Source organism: Notolepis coatsorum (genome assembly GCF_963971535.1).
Source record: "Notolepis coatsorum genome assembly, chromosome: 1".
Classification (NCBI taxonomy): Eukaryota; Metazoa; Chordata; class Actinopteri; order Aulopiformes; family Paralepididae; genus Notolepis; species Notolepis coatsorum.
The window spans coordinates 13182241-13201745 of NC_140165.1; the positions used below are offsets into that span (position 1 = coordinate 13182241).

The following is a 19505-nucleotide window of genomic DNA, read 5'->3' on the forward strand; positions in this document are numbered from 1 at the left end:
TACTTTGCTAGTCCCCCCTTCATATTCACAAAATATAGACTTAAACAAAAATTTGATAAAGTAGCGAAATAGATCGAAGATCGGGATCGGCAAAAGAAATTGACCATGTTCACGTCTTAAACTCATACTGAGGCGTTAGTTTTGGGTTTAAATTGCATATCTTCATTAATTTATTTATTGTCACAGAGCAGAAGAATTTTGCCAAAACAAACGCATTTCCTTTGATTTAATTAATTATACATCAAATGATTTATGTCAAGGATTGCAATGCCTCGCTTGAATGAAGTTAACTTTTCACCTGGATAACGTCAACATTCAGGGTGAATGTAATGTGAGAAATTGGGATGAAAAAAAATTATAATACAAAAAAGATTTTGATCGGATCGGGAAAGATCGGTATCGGTAGATACTCAAAATCACATGATCGGGAGCAAAAAAATGTGATCGGGACATCCCTACTAAATAGTATAAAAATAATTTCAGGTAATTAACATTACATATCTCTTGTTGTGGAATTAACACAACATTATGCATACTTTTGACAATAAATAAAATCAGAATTTGTTCTTACTTGCTTGGGTAAATAAAGGTTAAATAAATGTTAAAAAAAAAAGTTCTTTGGAAACCGATACCGATTATTTCTGATTTTCTTGTGCGTTTAAAGTGACCTATGGTGCGTTTGTGTGTGAGCGAGTGCAGAATGTGTGTTGTGTGTGTGTATGTGTATGATTGTTCATGTGTGCTTGTGTGTGGAGAGATCAGTGTTCAGTGTTCGGGTGGCCTGAGGGAAGAAGCTGAGCCTTAGGGCTAGATCCACAAAGAATAGATTGCACGGAGCAAGTTGCACCCTTACTTACAATTCATTATGAATTGAAAATGGGGGACCCTGATGTAAACAAGACGAAAGTCTTCTCTGGTCTGTATCCCCTTAACAATTGTGTGTATTGAGCCGTACTGTATTGTACCCATTCTGCAATGTGTTGATAAAACTTTTCAATCAATCAATCTGCATGGTGATTGATTGAATGGAAATCTTATCAACAGATTGCAGAATGGGTACAATACAGTACGGCTCAATACACACAATTGTTAAGGGGATGCAGACCAGAGAAAGACTTTCGTCTTGTTTACATCAGGGTCCCCCATTTTCAATTCATAATGAATTGTAAGTAAGGGTGCAACTTGCTCCGTGCAATCTATTCTTTGTGGATCTAGCCCTTAGTCTCTCTGTTCTTGCTGCGTATATGCGGAGGTGCTTGCCTGACCGCAGCAGCTTGAACAGGCTGTTGTTGGGGTGGTGAGGGTCTTTCATTATTCTGCAGGCTCTGGATTTGCACCTGTTGTATAAGTCCTGCAGGGGTGGTAGTGCAATACCCGTAGTACGCTCTGCTGAGCGCACCACTCTCTGTAGGGCCTTCCTGTCCTGGGCCGTGCTGTTTCCAAACCAGGCAGTGATGTGCCCAGTCAGAATGCTCTCTACAGCCCCGGCCGGAATAGAAGGAGTGGAGTATCTTGTGGTAGAGGCGCTGTTTCGCCTTTTTTTCACCAGTGTCTATGCGAGTTGTCCATGTCAGGTCCTCTGTGATGCAGACTCCCAGGTACTGCTCACCCTGTCCACCACAGCCCCATTTATCCACAGTGGCTTTTGTGTCCCCTGCTGTGTTCTCCTAAAATCCACGATCAGCTCTTTGGTTTTACCAATGTTCAGGAGTAGGCTGTTATCCCGGCACCAGCGTGCCAGTACATCAACCTCCTCCCGGTAGGCCTTCTCGTCGTTGTCAGAGATCAGCCCCACCACCACTGTGTCGTCCGGAAACTTCACTATGGAGTTGGAGCTGAACCTGGCCACACAGTCATGTGTGTACAGTGAATACAGCAGGGGGCTGAGAACACAGCCCTGGGGGGACCCGATGCTCAGGGTGATTGGGTTGGAGGTATGTCCCGCCACCCTGACCGCCTGGGGCCCGTCACTCAGAAAGTCCAGGATCCAGGCGCTCAGGGCGGAGTTCAGACCCAGATCGATCAACTTGTCAACCAGTCTGGTGGGGACTATGGTGTTGAAAGCTGAACTATAGTCAATGAACAGCAATCTCACATAGCCCCCCTTCTGACTGTCAACGTGAGAAAGGGTGTTGTTGTGCAGTACCTGGGAGACTGCGTCGTCAGTGGACCCGTTTGAGCTTCACAGTTCAATCAGTCAGTGAGGTGAAGTCACAGCAGAAGACAAGAGCGCTTTCTTGCTCTCCAGCTGTTGTAGCGATGTGCACAGATCACCTAATCAGGTTTATTATTAAAATGATCCAATAACACTCGACTTGCCTAAGTATTTATTATTCAAATGATTAGCCTTTCGGTGCATTCTGCCACTTGGCACTCACTACATCCACACTGTGATCACTACATCCACACTGTGTCCACACTGTGATCACTACATCCACACTGATCACTACATCCACGCTGTGTCCACACCAGCGTTTCCGTTAGCCGGTAATTACCGGTTTTTGACCGGCAAAATCTGTTGAAGTCCGACTTATTTAATATCTCCGGTCTTAATGTCCGGTGAAAATAATTCCCTGAGTCTAAGCACAATTTGATTATTTGAATTGTATTAAAATAGGGTAAAATTAAATAGCCTATGCGATGAACGAAACGATCATTACATTTGTTTCCTCGTTGCTTCTAATAATGACAACGACGTTGTCGGCGAGAGCTTAGTGCTGGTGTGCGGACTTTTGTGTGAAGCTGCAGAGCCAGAGAGGCAACGGCACAATGCAGTATTCCAGCAGTACTCCAATTTGGCCATTTTCAGCCAATGTTGGGTGGGGGGCGCTGCTGTGCGGTTCCCAGAAAAGAGCCAATAACAGCTAAATCAGCTTCTCTGCAGCGCCATACTCTTTGCAAATAAGTCGTTGCGAGGTGGAGAGAGTCGTCACGCAAACCACAATAATGTTGCCGTCTCTCTGCTTTCTCAGTTCTTCGCTTGATATAATTAATACAAATGTCCAATATAACGGAATTCGTTAGCTCATAAAAATGTGATTATAACAGACTGCTGTTTAGTGTCGGACCGACTGCCCACATACGCGGTCTATTTTAGTTCAAGTCAGCAGCAGCACGGCGTATCGAGGGACTTATTTTATTTGGAATATATTAATTAATGACTATACGCAAAAGTAGCCTAGTTTTAAGTAATAATATTATAAATCTACATGCCTTGAGGATGACATTCTTTATATTGCCTGCCTATCAATTGTTTTAAAGCTCAATAAACTATGACCGGAATTAATCTCATTTGTCCGGTAGATTGAAATCTTGCAGGTCACGGAGACCGGCAACAATTTTTTCTAACGGAAACCCTGGTCCACACTGTGATCACTACATCCACACTGATCACTACAACCACACTAATTACTGTATTGTAGATGAGAGCTATTTTATTGTTGTTCATGCTGCCATTTTTGATGATTATGTTGTATTGTTATCGTCTGCATTGCTTTTATTCCATCTAACCTATTATAATTTGATGTCTATTTGTACAGCTGTAAAGCACTTTAGGCTGCAATTCTTGTATGAAAGGTGCTATAAAAATAATATGGTTTATTATTAATAAATGATCCGTTAACACTCACCTAATTATTTATTATTCAAATGATCCGTTAACACTCACCTAATTATTTATTATTCAAATGATCCATCAACACTCACCTAATTATTTAATATTCAACGCATCCGATGTCAAGCGGGCCTTTGTGTCAAACTCTGGCACATTGGGGGCGGTCAGGTGGCGTAGCGGAGATTGCACTCGTCACCAACACAGGAGACGCTGGGTTCGAGCCCAGCTCTCGGCGTTGCTACCAGCTTGGCTGGCCGTTCATACTAATACAATTGGCAGTATTAGGGGGTGGGAAAGCTGGCGGGTGGGAATCTGGCATTGTGGACAGCGACGCCTACAGGTCAGGTCTCGGCGCTTGCTAAGCGGGGCAGGACTTTGTGGAGATAGCGTGCCCTCCCACGCGTTACACTCCACCAATGGGAGTCCTCGCTGCCAAGTGAAAAGAGCGTCACTGGCTTGACGGCGCACGTCTCGGAGGAAGCGTGCGTTCGACATCAGGACACCCTTGTACCGACTCGTGGGAGAACATGCGTACAGCAACCAGGTAGGGGAAAGGGGGAATTGGCACAACGACTAAATTGGGACGGGGAGAAAATCAGAGAAAAATAGGAGAAAGAGAAGGTTAAAAAAATAAAAAAAAAAAAAACTCTTGGCACATTGACGGTCTTGTTTGAACATGCGCTGCCATCAGACAAAACACAGCTAGCTAACTCACTCACCAACAGGGTCGCTGTCAACCAGGGCCCCCAGTGGGTCCCCATTCCTGGGGGGCTGGGCGAGAGGTTGGGGCCGCTCTGGAGCACAGCTAGTAGCCGGGCTCTGGGTGCCTGGCGGGGCACCGCCCTGGAACCTTCTGTTGCCGCGCCCACGACCTCTGCCTCTCATTCGCCTGGCAACACAATATTCCACGATTTGATTAGTTTGAAAAGAGACCATTGGTGTAGAGCCGCAGCAAAGTCACATTTCCAGATACCAATTCTGAGTCCTAAGCTTTCAATATCGACAAAACCTAGAGTAGCAATCTGATCCGATACTTTAACTGAACACTATAGACTTAAGACTGTTGGTTTGGGGGGTCTGTGTACAAAAATGATTGAGATATAACCCCCATGTATCTCCACTGGAGAGATCTAACATGGCAGATAATGGGAGTAGCTTTGATTTCTAACAGGTTAGGCTTTTCATCAAATTTTTTGCAAATCCTACAATAGTGATGATCCTGGTTTAGCCCGGTATTGACCTGAGCACAGACACCAGCATCAGTTCAACCCTAATCCTAAAAGCATATCAAATCAGCATCGACGGGGCACCGGTTGAGAGAGTCAACAGCTTTAAGTACCTCGGAGCCTACATATCCGAGGACTTGACATGGACCACACACATTGACAGTGTTGTGAAGAAGGCACGACAACGCCTCTACTTCCTCAGGCGCCTAAGGAAGTTCCAAGTCAGTCAGAAGATCCTTAAGAACTTTTACTCATGTACAATAGAGAGCATCTTGACTGGCAACATCACCTCCTGGTTTGGGAATAGCACTGCACAAGACCGAAGCAGACTACAAAGAGTGACACGTTCAGCCGAACGCACAATTGGAGGGGGGCTCCCCACCCTCCAGAACATTTACAACAAGCGTTGCAAGGGGAAGGCTAAGAGAATCATTAAAGACTCCAGTCACCCGAACAACTGCCTCTTTGAACTGCTGCGGTCAGGCAAGCGATACCGGAGTCTCAAGGCGAGCACAGAAAGACTCAGAAGAAGCTTCTATCCCCAGGCCATCAGGCTGCTAAACGAACAATGAACACTACACAACAACAACCACCAAACGCACATAGCACACACATCCACACGCACACACTCACTTTAAACAAACACACTGTAGCACCCACTCCACACACTTTATAGCACACACCCACTTTAAACAAACACACTGTAGCACCCACTCCCCACACTTTATATTTATTGATGAAGGATTGCACTACAACTCGTACACCTTACTGTAAATTGTACCTAAATTGTACCTCATCCCATTTCTGCTTTGCACTATATAGTACTGTACATTAGTACACTGCATAGTATTGTATATTATATCGTAACTCAGTTACGTCTATTCTGCATCGAACATTGTACATATGTCTATACTGAACACTGTGACCTCATTTTCTACTTCTAAATTACATGCTATACTATGTTATTTGATACTATCTTGTCTAGCACAGTCTCTGGAGCGTAACAGTAAGAAGCATTTTGTATGAAAGTATTCTGTACTTCTGTATGACAACTATTAAAGAAACTTGAAATCAAAAAGGTACAACTGAATTGACGTCTCAAGCCCCGCCCCGTTTTCTTAATCCCCCTAAAGTTTGTCTGAGGGAAGCGATTGGAGTTGTCATTGGAAGATGGAGGAAAAGAGGGCGGGGCTTGAGACAGGTCAATTCGTGATCCCTGGCTTGCCATATGAGGAGAGCAAGAGACAATCTCACAATTTACGTTTTTATACTTTATGTTTTTTTACTTGCATACATAGATGAACATTACATACCCAAACTCAGCCGTCTCCAGGACATCTCCTCTCACCTCCCTGGCTGCCGTCACCTTTCTCTTCTTCTCCAGGTTCTCGAGTGTTGGGTAGTTCCTGAAAGACAGTTAAGAACCCCCCAGTTTAGCAAAGGAGACTCACTGGAAGAAAAATAATCTGGAGACTTGGCACCATCTAGTGGTGTAATAGTGTAATGAAGTCATTGGGAACAGGAGTCCCATGATGACTCCACTCCCAAAGACACAGGGCTGCAGTCTAGTGAGCCCTCTGCTGACCAAAATGCTGACATAACGAGCAAAGCATTTAGGTTCTCTGCTAGGGAAGAGGGACAAGGGACACCACCTGTAGAAATCAGGCCATTAGATTGCATTCAAATACTTGCAATAATACATTTAAATAAGTATTTTAAATACGTTTTTTTTTACTACCATATCGCCTTTAAATGGTGCAGCGTATGAACAGACAAGGAATTCACGTTAAATAAATAAACTAAAAGTATCAAAACTGAAAGTTGCCAATAGGCTACTCATTAACATGCACGGTTGTTAGCCAGGGTTAGAAATGAACGTGGGCTTGGGGCAAAAATGCCCTCGAAAATCAGTTAATTTAAGTTTAATTTAATTTCTCTTTTCATGTCACGGAAATATCTGGAGGCAATAACATTAAATCATCAAACAAAAACTAAAAATTGAATACTACAATTAATTGAACTGATAAATGAAAAATGTGGTTTATTAATCCTGTGTGATCCTTCCTAAGGCTTGAGCTTAAAGGGGCACTTCGCCAAAAAACAATGCAGATTTATGCACACATTAATTTAGTTTCAACAGTTATTGAGAGTAAATGAGCATGTACAAAACCATATATATTTGTGGATGTGTGTGGGATTATGTGCAATTTATTTTTAGCAACCGTTAAGGACCTTCCATCATCCCCGGGGTGATACAAATTGGATTGGGGAAGATGTAAATTGATTTTCGGATGAATTTAGGATGAGTTTTCAAAATGGATATAAAAATTATTAATATTCAGGCGCCTTGCTCCCTGTGAGCTCTCCGTTTCTCCGTCTCTCCGCTCTGTCTCGCCTTGAGCACTGTGCTCGGAGGCAGGAACTGCGGATTGAGGCTGAACGAGGCTCAGCCAAACTGAACAAATCAATATGTGCACAAAACTCTCTACAGGAGCTCTATATACACCATTACAAATAAAAAGGATGTCTGTCATCTTATCAATTGTTTGCAAGAAATGTGTGTGTTCCATAAACAGTGTATAGTAAAAATAAATGCATTCATAATTGTTCCAGTAGCACTCGCTCTTTCGTTCTCCCTCGCTCACACTCGTTCCTTCTCTCTCTGATGCGTGCTGTTCAGAGACAACATGCAATTATATAACTATCCAACCCGATGACAGTAATTGTTTTGGGATTGCTTGCAATTATGAAAATGCATGGGGCATTTTTTATTATAAGGATGTTTAATAGCACTTTATCATAACATTTCAATGCAGGGCAAAAAAGCCTTGTGGAGATAAAAAAGGAATTTCAACCCCTGTTGTTAGCCATCATACTGTTTGATTCAGTGATCTTATAGAGCATTGGACTGTGGGATTGTGAGACATGCCAGCATTATGAGAAATGGACTTACCATCTTCTCCAGAGTTAGACAAATGAATGGAAGCCGATATGGACCACCTAGCCTAGCCTTTGACCAAAAACACCTCAGAATTTTAAGCTAGGCCAGTTGTGTAATTAACGGGGGGGGGGGGGGGGGGGGACGACGACACACATGTCCCCTGCATGTTTTCAGAAGGGAGTTATTGTCCCCTGCACTTTGTTACAGTCCAAAACAATGTTACACGATAATAAACGGTGACGCGATGCGGCACTAGGACCACACGGAAGACGGCTGCTTGTTCCCTCTTCCCTCTGAGCTCAGGTCTCTGATGACCTGAGCCATTGTCATGCAAAGACAAGTACCCAAGTGAGTACAGACATGGCCATCTGTCTTTGCATAACAACAGCCCAGGTCGTCAGGTGTGCTCAAATACATAGGACGGAACACAGAGCTCCCTGCCCCCTCCCCTCAAAGTTTGGTGTGAACGATGGTCTGTGTGATTGTCATGAAATGCAACAGCTTTGCTTGGTGTCTGTGAAACATCCGTCTATGACCTTGTTGTATTTAAAAGCACCCTCAAAGTGCACCAGATTGATGCATTTAAAAAATAAATGCATTCATAATTGTTCCAGTAGCACTCGCTCTTTCGTTCTCCCTCTCTCACACTCGTTCCTTCTCTCTCTGATGCGTGCTGTTCAGAGACAACATGCAATTATATAACTATCGAACCCGATGACAGTAATTGTTTTGAGATTGCTTGCGATTACGAAAATGCATGGGGCATTTTTTATTATAAGGATGTTTAATAGCACTTTATCATAACATTTCAATGCAGGGCAAAAAAGCCTTGTGGAGATAAAAAAGGAATTTCAACCCCTGTTGTTAGCCATCATACTGTTTGATTCAGTGATCTTATAGAGCATTGGACTGTGGGATTGTGAGACATGCCAGCATTATGAGAAATGGACTTACCATCTTCTCCAGAGTTAGACAAATGAATGGAAGCGGATATGGACCACCTAGCCTAGCATTTGACCAAAAACACCTCAGAATTTTAAGCTAGGCCAGTGCAGGGCTGTACGCTAAGCTTTTTCACTAGGGGCACACTTGCCCCTAAATGAGAAATTTAGGGGCAAAAAATATTTTTTAGGGGCACATTTTTTAATAACAATTTTACCATTATAGTGAAAAAAAATATGTTCCTCCTGCCTCATTACTGTGGTCCTTTTATTTAACATTTAAGTGCTTTTGTTGTCAGGTTTGTATCTTTTATAATGAACCAACTGAACTTCATATTACCACTAGGGATGGGAATTGATAGGATTTTATCGATACGATTCCATTATCGATTCTGCTTATCGATTCGATTCTTTATCGATTCCCTTATCGATACCTGATCAATTTATAATTTAAATAAATAAATTGGAAATGCAACAGAACTACATTTAGTCATTTAGCTGACGCTTTTATCCAAAGCGACTTACAAGTTCTGTACGACAAGCCATCAGGAAGGGCACAACTCTATCAGCTGAGCAACAATGTTCATCAAAGTGTTGAGTGCTACAGTGTAGGTTAGTTTATTAGGACAAGTGCATGACAGTACGGTTAGATATATATTTTTTTATTCAGATAATGGTTGAAGAAGTGCGTCTTTAGTCGACGGCGAAAGATTGGACGTGATTCGGCTGTCCTAACTGGGGTGGGTAGTTCATTCCACCATTGTGGGGCAAGGACTGAGAATAGGCGACTTCTCTTTGATGACCCTCCCGGAGCTCGGATAGGAGTAGGTCTGAGGCGGCCAGAAGATGCAGAGCGTCGGGGTCTAAGCTGGTTAGAATAACAACATGCAACTTGACATTTCTGATTGTCATTTATTGTTGAGCCCCCATGTCAGAAAAATACAAAAACTGTAAAAAATAAAACATTAACTATAGCCTACACTTAAATAAAATAATGTATTTGAGATTCTCTTAAAATGTTTTTATTTTTTTATTATTATTATTATTATTATTATTATTATTATTATTATTATTATTATTATTATTATTATTATTATTATTATTATTACGAATTTAATCTATTGAATAACAGGTTGTTATTCCTCTGACTTCTGTCTCTCACTCACACTCTCTCACACACACACACACACACACACACACACAGAGAGAGAGAGAGCTCCCTCCCCGGGCCCCTGTCCTTTAAAGTATTGGCTTGTGTTGCTACACGGACACATTTGTATGTTGCACCACTCTTCCTGGCTTACAGAGACTAGTAAACAAGCACTCACGTCTCTCATTATATGTGAACTAAAGAGTACAAGGTTTACACAACAGCCCCCACCCCTTGTTTTATTGTATTTGTACCTGTACTACCTGCTGTCAGCTGTTTATATCTCTCTGTGAGCTTGATTAGCTAGCGTTAGCTAGCGTTAGCTCCACGGCTAACCCTGAACTAAATCAATGACTAGGTTCTAAAGCATTTCGAGTAGTTTTCACTGCACATAGAAGTAGCCAAACAGCGGGAGCATTTCGGGAGTATATAACCAAAACCCAGGCAATTTCGAGCCCTTGGCTTGCCTTAAGGAATCAAATAGTCTGCCATTAGCTACATGCTAACATGCTAACGTTAGAACGGTCGGGAAAACCTGGCAGCGATAAGGGAATTGAAAGTCACAGGCACGCGATTCCAGGTGCCTGTGACTTTCTATGAAGAAATGAGCTATGAAGAAACTTTACTTTTCGTCATAGCTAAATCAGACAGTCAGCCAGTCTATCAGAGTGAGTGCTCAGCCTTGGATAATTTAGGAGTGAAATGCGAATGCAAGGCTTGAAATCACTACTCGCAAGCCCGCCCCCAAATATTATTTACTAATCGCAACGGCTAATTAAAGGGGCAATTCGCGATAATCTCATCGCAGTGTACAGCCCTGGGCCAGTGGCGTAATTAACGGGGGGGGGGGGGGGGGGGGGAGACGACACACATGTCCCCTGCATGTTTTCAGAAGGCAGTTATTGTCCCCTGCACTTTATTACCGTCCAAAACAATGTTACACGATAATAAACGGTGACGCGATGCGGCACTAGGACCACACGGAAGACGGCTGCTTGTTCCCTCTTCCCTCTGAGCTCAGGTCTCTGATGACCTGAGCCATTTTCATGCAAAGACAAGTACCCAAGTGAGTACAGACATGGCCATCTGTCTTTGTATAACAACAGCCCAGGTCGTCAGGTGTGCTCAAATACATAGGACGGAACACACAGAGCTCCCTGCTCCCTGCCCCCTCCCCTCAAAGTTTCAAATTTCAAATGGACGTGCTTCTAGAAGTTACTACTTATCATCTGATGTTGACCGGATGGAGGGGGGGCGTTTATAATTCCGTGGCCAACGTTAGATGATTCATCTAGTGTGGGTGATATGATCATTAGAGCAGTTTGTATCGAACACGGTAAAAAAAAAACGCTGAAACTCACCGCAGCTTCCTCGTAGCGTTGGGCGATGAGCAAAAATATTCCTATTATGGGATGTTGAAATATGCGATCCATCTCCAGGTTGTATAATAGTATATACCGTACTTTTCGGACTATAAGCCGCGGCTTTTCCCCCCATTTTTCGACCCTGCGGCTTATATAACGGTGCGGCTTATATGTGACTCGACGTGACCAAACCAGAAAATGTAAAAATCTAAATATTGCTTTTTTGACTGCATTGAAATGTTATTTATCTGTTCCCTTATTTGCTAAACTTAATACAACTTGTAAATGAGTTAATTCTTGTTATTTGTCCGACAGTATTGTGTCCCAATGCTAATTCATTATGGTAATTAAACATTAAAACACCTGCGGGGGGAGCTCCAGTAGCTCACCACGTACCGCGAGTGCTATTTCAGCGCCGTGGACAACCGCGCTCGCGCGGATCTGGGGCTGAGCGCGTTCGAATCCCGGACGGCAGCCGTGCCTTTCCCAGAGTGTCTTTCCCCCCATCTGAACCCTTTCAGCCTGCTTCTGTCGGTCGAACTTGACCAAGTATGAATGCGAAGAAAAAGCGATAAACGCTAAAAAGAACCAGCTGACTGGTCAAAGTTTTAAAACACCTGCGGCTTATAGTCCAGTGCGGCTTATATATGTACACATCATTCAATTTAGCTGCTGCGGCTTATAGTCAGGTGCGGCTTATAGTGCGAAAAGTACGGTACGTCCAAATCATGTTGTTTGTCGAGTTATTGGTAACGGATCACTATCCATTGTGTCGCGCTCGAGTCCCGGGACCTATAGCGAGTGATCGGACCGAATTTGGATGAGCACCAGTTTCCGTTTCCGGTTTGGGCGATCCGCCGATCGGCCACCAGATGGCGCTCTTGAACCGTTGGAGAGTTGAGAGGGGATCAACAGTAGATCTCAAGTCTCCGGGGGAGAAATATGATTGCGATCACAGATTTTTGAAATATTGATCTCAATGACGTGTTACAGCGTCATTGGCAGAATTAGCATGGCGGGGAATGACGAGGTAAGGCGTCCTTAGCAGCCATAGTGTTAAAACAGTGCAACTAGTATGAAATCACCAACGCACCACGCCCCCAAATGTGTCCCCTCCACCATTGAAAACAAAATTACGCCCTAGGCTAATGGTCCGTATGCACTTCCATTAATTTGTGCTAAGCTAGGCTAGCGTGCAGCCGGATAGCCTTCTACTAAACGCACAGAGAGGAAGTTGGTATCTTCTTGTCTGACTCTGGAGAGAGACAGTAAGCGCATTTCTCATACTGTTGGTGTGTTCCTTTTAACACATTGGATGCCACGGACGCTTTTTGTCGTTAGTTCATGCCGACCTTTGAGTGCGCGTCTGTTTGCAGTTTTTTTTTATTGGCGATTTGAATTCACATTTCATCAATCGAGCCTCTGGTTAGTGCTGCAGAGTCTCTCTGAGCTCAATTGGGAAGATACCGCCCACTATCGTCTCTCCCTGTGGTACTGCACCCCATTACTTTACACTGACGCAGGGGGAGTGACCAGTTTCCTCATTTTACTTTTCCGTCAAGGCCAACTGAACCAAGTGATCGCCGGCCCTCAGAACAGCGTGGATTATGTATTTACAGTACCAACGCTGTAATCAATAAGCGTGATCGATATTTGGAATGGCGATCAGGAATTGGAATAATCTTTTTGGATAACATCTGATCTCAGGTAAGGAATTTATTTTACAAGTCTTAGGATAATCAGACCTGTTTTCACGGAGATATAAGCTTTTGCCCTATGCGTGTGCGTGTGATTCCTGATGAGGAAATGAGAGAATCGATTTTTCAGCCCGCCTCTATAGCGTGCATAAGTACACATATACTATCGATAATCTAGCGTTTATTTGAAAACGATTCATAAATAGGCCGAAAAATGACAACGTTTGTGTATGCTAGAATATTCCAGTAAATGCCGTTTATCACGGAATCTATATATTTTCCTTGAAAACCAGGGCTTTTCAAAATGCTATAAAACGAAAATGAACCGATAAAAAAACGATCCGTTTCGACAATGTTGACTGCAAACAAGTCATTGATAAACGACAGGCAGATTAGACACATACCGGTAGCCATAATTTAGGAGAGAGATTATGCGTTCACAACGCTATCATTGAAGTGGGTGCTGGCATTCAACAGGTTTTCCAATGTTAAATGGCTGGCACTCAAACTGTTAAGGGAGGAAAAACAAGGGAACAAGGGATCAAGGGAATGTAAAAATTCTCTCTTCCTTCACATAAATTGAAACCGGATCATTTCATCAGGGCGAGATATACCCAGAACCAAATGCAGACCAGTATGTCAGAAAGAGTCTCTAAAAGAGGATTTTGTGGATACTGACTTGCGCCTCGCCGCTCTCCATCTTTCAATCTCATCCGTGGTCTCCAGCTTGATTCTTTTGGCTCCTGGGGCGTGGTTCTGTAAAGAGGTGGAATTGTGGTTGCTTTTTAAGTCATTGTTTTGGTCCACGTATACATGATTTACCAAACAAGAACATACAGTTAATAGGAAACAAGGTTTATTGTTTTGAGGCTAGAGGTGCAGGTTCACTTACATTCTTCCAGTGGAAGCTGACGATCTTCTCGTGAGCGGTGAAGTTACAGTCTGCAACTGAACACTAAGAAACGACATTTGAAAATTTAGGAAAAGTCAGTCGCTTGTGTTGATGTCCCAATATGAAAGATGTTGGGACATGTGCAATAATAGTATTCTCTAATGTGCAATATTTTCCACCAATGTGCAATATTTCTTTTCTACTGTGATGTTTTGCAATGCTTTAAAAAAACGTTTAATGTTCTTGTGAATAAGTGCATATGTAGCAGAGGGTATGTGTGGGTACATGAATGTGTGGTGTGATAGTGAGTATGGGACCTGGGTACAAGTACAACTAATGCATGTATGGTAGTGCGTCTATGGGTACATCATGGATGTGTTGTGTGGTATAGTGTGTATGTAGGTACAAGGGAGGAAACTCACTTTTTGGCTTACCAGCCAACTGGTGAGTAGATGATTTTTTTTACCAGCCAAACTGATTTTTTACCAGCCAAAAATAAAACGCTAATTGTGATAATTACTTCTTTGTATGTCTTCGTCTAAATAGATTTTCAATCATAGTAATAATCACACCGTGTCTCTACTCTTTCAAATATTTATTAGCATAAAACATTAATAACAGTGTCTCCACTCTTAACAATATTAGCATAAAACATTAACATGAAAGAGGGAACTATTCTGGACTGGGTTGGGCTGAACTGGGCAGTGAAAGATGCTGGGCTGGACTGGGTTGGGCAGGGAAAGTTGGACTGGTCTAGGTTGGACTGGGTTGGGCAGTGAAAGATGCTGGGCTGGACTGGGTTAGGCTGTGCTGGGTTGCACTGGACAAGAGATGCTGGAATGGACTGGACTAAATACGGGATTGAGCGGGGCATGGTGAATGTTCATTTCCCCCCTTCCTCTCCCAAACTGTCCCTACAATTGTTTTATGTTGCATGATGATCATGAATATTATGTATTGTATTTTTTATGTTTAAATATCAACATTCCAATCCAATCCAACTTTATTTATAAAGCGCTTTAACAGCCACAGGGGCACAAAGTGCTGTACAGAGGGAGCATATTAAAAACTATAAGCAGCACTAAAAATAGATAAAAAAAACAAGAGTAGCAAAACAGAGAAGAAAAAAAATAGGTAAACATAGGCAGCAATACAAATTTAAATAGATCAGAGTACTTAAAAATATATATATATATATTTAAAAGCAAAGGACACAGTAACAGAACGATAAAACAACAACACAGTAAGACAATAAGATCATAAAATCAACAAGCTACATGGTGTCGAAAGCCAGAGAGAAAAGGTGGGTCTTAAGGAGGCCTTTGAAACGGGGCAGTGATGAGGCCTGCCTAATCTGCAGTGGCAGCTCATTCCACATTTTGGGGGTGACAACGGAGAAAGCTTGGTCCCCCCTGAGCTTACGCCTAGTTGTAGGCACTACTAGGAGCAGCTGGTCAGCTGACCTGAGAGAGCGAGAAGGTGTATAGACCTGCAACAGCTCAGAGAGGTAGGGTGGGGCAAGGTCATGAAGAGCTTTAAAAGCAAATAAAAGAATTTTAAAATGAATCCTAAAGTGCACGGGGAGCCAGTGGAGTGAGGATAAAATCGGTGAGATGTGGTCATATTTACGAGTGCCAGTTAAAAGACGTGCAGCGGCGTTCTGCACCATCTGAAGGCGAGCCACTGAGGATCCACTCACCCCTATATAAAGTGCATTGCAGTAATCCAGCCTAGTAGTCACAAATGCATGGATTACTGCTTCAAAATGCTGTGCCTGTAGGATGGGCTTAATTTTGGCCAGCTGCCTCAACTGGAAGAAACTTGATTTGACCACGGCCTTGATCTGGCTATCAAATTTAAGGTCTGGGTCGATTTTTACACCTAGGTTCTTCACTAACAGTTTGACATGTTGTGCCAGCGAACCCAGATCTAGCAGTGAGGTCACAGAAGGGCCACCAAAAACCATGACATCCGTCTTTTTGTCATTAAAATTTCAAAAATTCAATGCCATCCAGGTTTTAATGTTAGAGACATTTGGTCAGCGGCTCTATGGAAAAGGAGCCAGACTTTTTTAGTGGCATATAGATCTGGCTGTCATCAGCGTAGCAGTGAAAAGGAATGCCGTGCTTTCTGAGGATGGAACCAAGGGGCAATAAATAAATAGAGAACAGGACGGCGCCAAGTATCGAGCCTTGGGGTACACCGTACAATAGGGGGGCAGTAGAGGACACGGAGTCCTTGAGCTTGACACAAAACGATCGATCTGCTAGGTAGGACTTGAACCATTCAAGGGCTATGCCTCTGATGCCCACCCACTGTTCAAGGCGGGCAATTAAAATGTCATGGTCCACTGTGTCAAATGCGGCCGACAGGTCTAAAAGGACCAGGACAACACAGTCACTGGAATCAGTAGCTAAAAAGATGTCATTAAAAACTCTTAAAAGTGCCGACTCTGTGCTGTGCAGGGATTTAAAACCATGCAGCGATTTAAACATTATCTGTCCATCCTCAGTAAATACTATCAATATACAATATAATACTCCTGACGTCATCTGATGTTTTCAAACACACACACACACACACAGAATGCCCCTCCCCCAGTCCCCACACAGAAAGGTAGACTGCCCCCCCCCCCCTCCTCCTTCCCCTCTCCGTCTCCTGTTCTCTCTCAGGGTTAGCTGCTTAGCTTAGTTAGCGTAAGCAGCTAACGTAACTTTAATTTAGATATTTATCGCAACGTGGGCATAAAGGAATGGCGACGATGCAAAGCATGTTAGATGCATTTGACCAGTTGCGGGAAAACACTGCACAGACATATATCGGGTCGCAAAATAGGCGCTTTGTAGCCCTGTGCTGTACAGAGCTACATGGCGTTTCACACTACTATTCGTATCCGCCAGATACGACTCGCTGGATTTTCAAAATAAGAGTATCGCAATATGAACCGATCCTTTTTTGTTTTGTTTTCTTTACTCGCCAGTGTGGCGAGCGAGTGGTCTTCATGAATCACTCGCCAAACATAGAAAATACTCACATTTGGCGAGTAAAATGGCCTAATTTCCTCCCCTGTGTAGGTATCGTTCTTTTAGGTGCTGCACAAACTAATTTTGTTGTACTGTATTGTGCAATGACAATAAAGCTTTCTACTTTCTACTTGATACCACTTACTAGAAACACCAACTTGAAGATGAAGCTTAAAGCTGCACTTTGTACGTTTTCCAGAAAATGCTTCTGCATCTGGACGAGGAATATTTCATCTCCGACATTGTGGCGTGCTACTTTATCATATTTGGGCTAAATGATGTGGGAACATCATCATCTATATGTAACGGTAGTCATATCGTCACCTTAAACTTCTATGCCCCGAGGGAGTTTCGAACCCATGGTCTGCAGCACCACGGGTCGACAGCACAGACCGCTATACCAAGAAGTGAACTCACTGCTTTCCAACGTGTCTATGTGTCTTTTAAGGGTGCGAGTGAGTTTAACCCATAGCACTGCTACTCGCCACGGTAACTTCACAACATCTGAAGTCCATTGTGACTGCGCCTCACCATCCGTTTCATATATGATGCATTCCAAGCTACACACAAGTTGTTGTACTACATTTGTTGTACTGATTTGGTGTCTGGTATACCAGATTTTGAAAGCAATGTAGTGGGGCAAAAGTAACAGTGTTGACTCAGTTTCCACTGAAATTACCTTGACATGCTGAGACATATGCTCGTCGTGTTTCTCTTGGGTTTTGAAACCCCGGTCACAGGTGTCACAGAAATGAGAGAATTCAGGTTCCTTCTTATTTTTCTGTAAAGACAGACAAGGCGGATCATCAATGCAACAACAGCACTGTTCTTCAACATACGTCTTTCACTGATGAATGACGATAGCTGCCAACACACAATAATTACATCAATATTAGAACTCTGAGTGAACAAGGTTCAGTTTAGCTAAGCGTACCTTTTTTCCGTTGTTGTTGGGAGGTCCATAATTGTTGTGTCTTCCTCCTCGGTGCCCACCTTGATGATGCCCTCGCCCTCCGCGATTAAAGTTTTGACCTGAGGAGGGCAAGAACAATGTTTTAGTGAATGACAGTGGCCTCTCAGTACACACACACACACCGTACATTCGGTTATAGTTAGCCAACTTGTGCTTAGCTGAATGATTACCAACAACAGCAACACAATGTCAAACAAGGGACTAAACACGTTTCGCAATTATGCCACAACAATGTGGAACACCCTACCCAAAGCTGTAAAGGAGTGTGAATCACTACCCACTTTCAAAACCACTCTCAAAGAACACCTACGGGAGACTGCAATTCGAAACTGGCCCCTGTAAATGTCCTAACCCAACCCCCTCCAATGTACAGTAAATTACCAAGTATGGTTTTTTCGTCAATATTCCAATGTAGTTTTGCTTAGTACAGTTGTAAGCGAATTAATTTGATCAACGCAACTTTTTACGGCGAAAATAGTTGCTACTACAGTGTCCCCCACCCAACCACCTCCAATGTACAGTCCCCCCCCACCCAACCACCTCCAATGTACAGTCCCCCCCACCCAACCTCCAATGTACAGTTTCTACGTCAAATGTATAAACTCTCTTTTCTAGACTCTTTTTTGTATCACAAACAGTACTGTATTTGCAAATCTGTTATGTCATAAATGTATAGATGTAGCAGTACTGTCTATCTGTATGTCGTGTGTGTCATATATGTTATGATGAATTGAAAATGGGGGACCCTGATGTAAACAAGACGAAAGTCTTTCTCTGGTCTGCATCCCCTTAACAATTGTATATATTGAGCTGTACTGTACCCATTCTGCAATCTGTTAATAAAGTTAATCAATCCCTTTTTGTATGGCAACGGCTTAACTGGACGCTCACCATGATATGGCTGATTTGGTCCATGGTGTCCACGTCCTGCTGGCCACCCATGATGACTTCCATCGTGGTGGTATCCTCCATAGCCTGTCGGCGGCCCACTGTGCTGCCAGTCCCCCCCGTGGCCGCTGTGGCCCTGCTGTGGCCACGGCGGGTTGGAGGGAGTCTCGTTCCAGTCCCACATGCTCGGGTGGAAGCCACTCTGGCCATGCTGCTGGTGCTGGAAGGTTTGTGGTTGAATAATAGTTGGATTTTGAGAAGGACAGTTGAAAATCGGCGGCGGGTAGTATCCTGGTGCGGCCATGGTGCACGTAGTAGCAACTCTTTTCGCCGTAAAAAGTTGCGTTGATCAAATTAATTCGCTCACAATTCGGACTTCGCACTGCAGCCTTGCGGTGCTCCCATGTGGATGTTTTCACCCTCGCCGCGTGTAGTACGTCACTTCCGCAAGGAAAAAGGGATTCGGCAGCACAATTAACACAGTGTTTAAATCGTTAATCGCCATTGGGTCTTCTCTTCACTGACTGTACAAGATTGGCAATAACGTTGTTGTGCACAATAATCGTTTTAACAAATGTGTGCGATGTAGTGGCGTAAGTATCAAATCGTGACGTCAATGCAAATACTTCTTCTTCTTCTTCAATGGGTTTAATGGCGGGTCGCGACCACAAAAGGCGCATACCGCCACCTACTGACGAAAGCCGTGGTGGGGTTGCCAGGTCGATGATAAATCTAATTAAATATTCAACGTCTCTGTGAAGGTCAATTCATATGGAGTTGAACGACTTATTATTATC

The 19505-nt window shown here is 43.3% G+C and overlaps 1 protein-coding gene across 1 annotated transcript in view; it reads right to left on the bottom strand.

The window, feature by feature from the left end:
- nufip1 (nuclear FMR1 interacting protein 1) overlaps positions 1-19098 on the bottom strand; it is a 36840-nt gene extending 17742 nt beyond the window's left edge. The window contains exons 1-7 of the mRNA XM_084336019.1: positions 18712-19098; positions 17782-17879; positions 17527-17628; positions 13825-13887; positions 13612-13688; positions 6153-6245; positions 4333-4502 (exon numbers count right to left, since the gene is read on the bottom strand). Of these exons, the coding sequence (XP_084192145.1) occupies positions 4333-4502; positions 6153-6245; positions 13612-13688; positions 13825-13887; positions 17527-17628; positions 17782-17879; positions 18712-19012 (904 nt within the window). The 5' untranslated portion in view covers positions 19013-19098. The remainder of the gene's footprint in view (positions 1-4332; positions 4503-6152; positions 6246-13611; positions 13689-13824; positions 13888-17526; positions 17629-17781; positions 17880-18711) is intronic.
- Positions 19099-19505: the final 407 nt, after the last annotated feature.